The sequence below is a fragment of the Clupea harengus genome, chromosome 7 (genome assembly GCF_900700415.2).
Source record: "Clupea harengus chromosome 7, Ch_v2.0.2, whole genome shotgun sequence".
NCBI lineage: Eukaryota > Metazoa > Chordata > Actinopteri > Clupeiformes > Clupeidae > Clupea > Clupea harengus.
The window spans coordinates 2,287,286-2,292,285 of record NC_045158.1 but is presented as its reverse complement, the minus strand read 5'-3'; the positions used below and the strand labels follow the sequence as shown (position 1 = coordinate 2,292,285).

Here is a 5,000-nt window from a genome sequence, read left to right as displayed (position 1 = left end):
TTAAGTAACATTTAGCAACTTCAGGAAACGTCCAATGCCTAATGCCTGCATTGCCTAATCATACGTGATGCAAACAAACTGCATGTAGCATAGAACTAACAAACATACCACGTTGGAGACTATGTTTATCTGTGTGTGTGTCTGGTCTTCGGTCATGGGAAGTCTAAGCAACATCCAAGAGAGCATCAGATTCTCCGCCTCTCCGAGCCTGTCAGACCAGACGCTTTCATTCTTAGCGTCAAAACATACGTGCTGTATCCCGAGGAGATAAACATGATACTCGAAACCTTTACGGCTTATAACGGAGACGCTAACGTCATTAAACCGTTTCCCTTTCACGAAAACGGATTTCATGTTACTAGTAGACCCGGTTGTCGGACCCCGGTACTTATCTAAAAGCTCTTATCGTTTTACAGCATAATTCTCAAAGACTAAATGTTTTGATCATTTCTAAGCTTAAACTGCACGAATAACGATATAAGACAATGCAGCAGGGTATGCAAAAGCTACATTGGACCCACGAGCAAGCGAGGCGAATCCCGCCGGACAGAGATGATTAAGAACAGGCTTTGGTTATTTCATGCAGCGGTTTAGCCAGCGGAAAATGAGCCAGTTCTCGCGGAAAGCCCTCGTTGACGAAATATATCAGTTTAAATTCCATTACAAAACGCGAGAACCAGTCAAGAAATACTTGAGGAAAACATACTCACTGCTTACTGAAGCGCAGCAGCATTGCTTCATGGGACGCGAGTTACATCCACAGCCGGGCTGAAATGTCAGAGCATTGTTAGCAGGGCCGTGTTCTTCCCCCGGCCACGCTCAACACTCCTCGGCTCGGGCTGGGAGTGCCTTACCGCCCCACCACCCCCAAACTACCAACACCCAGGGGAGCAATCTCTTTCGAGTCACACACCGCTACTATTTTTCTCCACGTCCAAAAACATTGCTCTAATTAAAATACCGTCTTGTATTTAGATATGGTTGAAAACCTACAAAGACAAGCATGTTGAAATCGGAACCTTTCCTACTGGTATGTTCATATAAGACTGCACAATGGTTCAAGGCATTGGAATAAACACAGCTCCCTCTTCAAACACCTTTGCCACTGTAACACTAATGGTAAGGAGTGATTATTAACCCAATATGAACCCACATTTTCATTATTAGTTTTGCGGCACTTAACTCATGCAGCACTGTTCACTCAATGACTCAATCATCTCCTATTTCTATACCTACAACTACAGTGAGTATGATGGTTATGTGTGTGTGTATTTGTCTGTTTTTGTCTGTGTGTGTAATTGGAGTGTGTGTCATGAGTGTGTGTGTGTGTGTGTGTGTATATGCACGCTTGTGTCTTTATTTCTGTATTCTCTGTGTGTGTGTTCCTGTGTATTTGTGTGTATTCGTGATTGTGTGAATGATTCTGCATCTCTGCCTGTCTAAGTACAAGTGTTTAAGTGTATGTGTGTTTGTGTCATCATATTGTGTATGTGACATGCTTGTCTGTGTATCTGTGATGGCATGTGTTTTTGTGTATGTATGTGTATGTGAGTAAGGGGTGTGTGTTTGTGTATGTATGTGTATGTGAGTAAGGGGTGTGTGTTTGTGTATGTATGTGTATGTGAGTAAGGGGTGTGTGTTTGTGTATGTATGTGTATGTGAGTAAGGGGTGTGTGTTTGTGTATGTATGTGTATGTGAGTAAGGGGTGTGTGTTTGTGTATGTATGTGTATGTGAGTAGGGGGTGTGTGTTTGTGTATATATGTGTATGTGAGTAAGGGGTGTGTGTTTGTGTATGTATACGTGTATGTGAGTAAGGGGTGTGTGTTTGTGTCCTACATCCTGGTGTGTGGAGGTCTGTTTGGAGCGTTCACTCCGCCCTCCCTGTCTTTCCCACATTTTCAGACAGGAAGCTGGTCTCCCTGTGGAACACTCCGACATCGGCACCGCAAGGGTAAGCCAGCACCAGGAACGCATGTGCCAGGAAAGCCAGATGCAGGTCACACACACACACACCACACACACACACACACACTTTTTCCCACACATGCTGCCTTGAGTGCTGGTCAGTTGTACACAGTCACACACACACACACACACAGAGACCACTGTTCCACTGAGTATCAGGAGAAACATGACAGGGGAAATGCAACACAGCAGACCCCACTCGTACCGCATCGGTACAGTGCTCCAAGTTCTCAGCATGTTCTACGTATGTTCTCCACGATCTACCCGGAGGTGCTGTGCACAACCAATGCACATGGAACCCCCGTTACTTGGTACTTTGTTTTTCTCTCCTCTCTCCCCTCATGCTATGCTGTCATTTTCATTCCTTTCTTTACATTTCGTTGCCTCTGTACTTGTACTCTGTGCAATGACAATACATTGAATCCAATCCAATCCAATCCAATCCAATACTTGGTACCCACGACTCTGGTTTGAGCCCTTTGCAGGTGAAGCAGTGTGCTGGCTGATTGTGAGTTATGCAATGGTGGAGTTTACTCCCAGCATTAGGCTGTTGAAAATATACAAGGCCCTTTTTCAGAGCAGCCGTAATCCTGTAAGACCCATGAGAAAAGGAACGCTGTTTCAGAGGAACGTCCCACTCAGGCTACAGGTGACTGTCAAAGCCTCTTTCTAATGGCTCTCCAACATCCAAGACATACCGGTCAGGCACAAACATGCTGCATACAGAATCCTTAGTGCCGTAGAAACAACAGTCAGGTACAAACATGCAATGCATAGAGAATTCCGTGAAGAATTCTATATTCCGTGAAGAATTCTATAGAATGTGTTTTCAATATTTTCACAGAGAAATTGTTACATGGTTCTCACACTAACACACACAGTTGTGTATACACTCATACATAAATCCTCTTATACACACACACACACACACACACATATGGACTCATGTACCCCCACATATGTATTTACAAACATACATAATGCATACACAGATAATCTTATTTACATACATATGGTCTCTCTCTCACACACACACGGACACATGTACCCCCCACATATGTATTTACACACACATACATAATGCATACACACACAATGTTCATGTGTCCCCCCCCCCCCCCCCCCCCCGGTTCCTATGTCATCCACGAGAACAGAGAAAACATGAGAGGCAGGCTGGATCACTGGCAGCAAACTAGGCCTGTCTACTGGGAGGCCATTACAGAGCATCCGTTAAGAAACACACTTACTTTCACTCACTTCAGCAAGAAGTCCACCACAGAAAATATGCAAGCAACATCAACAAGCAAGATAAAAATACTTCTTCTGCTTCTTCTGATATATTCCCTCTAGATGAACAAAAACAACAACCACAATCATCTTTCTCCTTCTCCTCCTCCTCATCACCATCAATATCATTATCATTGCCATTATCTATCAATATCTCTATCAATATCATTATCATTGCCATTATCTATCAATATCTCTATCAATATCATTATCATTACCATTATCTATCAATATCTCCATCAATATCATTATCATTATCATTATCTATCAATATCTCTATCAATATCATTGTCATCACCATCCATTTTATTTGAACAGGGTATGTAATCTTATCCAATCTTCGATCTGGATATCACAGTGTGGATCCAATGACTTCTTAAAACCAAATGACCACTTAAGGCCAGTACACCTTGTGTACCGAATCTCCTCCCTCCCTCCCTCCCTCCCTCCTCCACAGTGTCCTGTGCTGGGTCAGGAGGAGTGAGGAGTGAGAGGTGTGTCATGGGGTCAGGAGGAGTGAGAGGTGTGACATGGGGTCAGGAAGAGTGAGAGGTGTGTCCTGTGCTGGGTCAGGAGGAGTGAGGAGTGAGAGGTGTGTCATGGGGTCAGGAGGAGTGAGAGGTGTGTCCTGTGCTGGGTCAGGAGGAGTGAGAGGTGTGTCATGGGGTCAGGAAGGGGGGGTCAAGGCACAGGTGAAGCCTGCTGTGGAGGCCTCCAAATCACTGCCATTGGCCCAAGTGCGGCCCAGACGTGGCCCAGACGTGGCCCAGACGTGGCCCGGCACGGGGCTCTCCTCCAGCCCTCCAGGACTCAAATCTACTAACTAGGCAATATGACAGTCATGTTCGTGGGGCTATCCCCACAGATACCTGCCTACGGCCCAATCACAGCCACGAGGATGTCCTCAACCAACCCCACGGACACAATGTGTTGCCTTTAGGCCTTCATATTGCCTTTATGCACCTGTTCTACTACCAACTAATTGAGTTTGATCTCTTTCATTCATTTCGATTGTGATAATTTTTTTAAGTGGACACTGAATAGACCCAACGGTTTTTAGCGTCAAGCGTTACAGAGCAACAATTACTGTCATTCTGCAGCCAAGTTGAGTCAGAGAGGCTACTTGTACAGGTTCATGTGTTTTAACGTTACAGATTAATTCGTACACTCACCTGTTTTAACGTTACATCTTAATTTGTACACTCACCTGTTTTAACGTTACAGATTCATTTCTACACTCGCCTGTTTTTACGTTACAGATTAATTTGTACACTCACCTGTTTTAAAGTTACAGATTAATTTGTACACACACCTGTTTTAACGTTACAGATTCATTTCTACACTCGCCTGTTTTAACGTTACAGATTAATTTGTACACACACCTGTTTTAACGTTACAGATACATTTCTAAACTCGCCTGTTTTTACGCGACATGTTAATTTGTACCCTCACCACGTTCGATGTTAATTTCTACATTCCGCCTACTCCTAAATTTCCCTCGGGATTAATAAAGTATCCATCTTTCTATCTATCTATCTACTCCATTTGCTCGCTTTCCTCACTCAAAAACTGTCAAATGCAACGTTAAAGAAATACATGAATGAATAAATCGTTGTCTGCCATTCTACTCTCTCGCTTTGAACCAATGGAATTTTGACATCGTACAATCCAGCAGTATATCAAACATGTAGTGATTACTGGCGCTAAGGAGTCAGAGTGGGATGCCTCTTGTCCCAATCACATAAA

The 5,000-nt window shown here is 43.8% G+C and overlaps 1 protein-coding gene across 5 annotated transcripts in view; it reads right to left on the bottom strand.

Annotated features, from left to right (window-relative positions):
* dab2ipa (DAB2 interacting protein a) overlaps window positions 1–5,000 on the bottom strand; it is a 121,022-nt gene that overhangs the window by 28,364 nt on the left and 87,658 nt on the right. The window contains exon 1 of one of the 5 annotated variants that reach the window (XM_031570128.2): window positions 711–1,257. The exons of the other annotated variants lie outside the window; for them this stretch is intronic. Within the exon in view, the coding sequence (XP_031425988.1) occupies window positions 711–733 (23 nt within the window). The 5' untranslated portion in view covers window positions 734–1,257. Of the gene's footprint in view, window positions 1–710; window positions 1,258–5,000 lie in introns of those variants that run through there. 5 annotated transcript variants of the gene reach the window in all.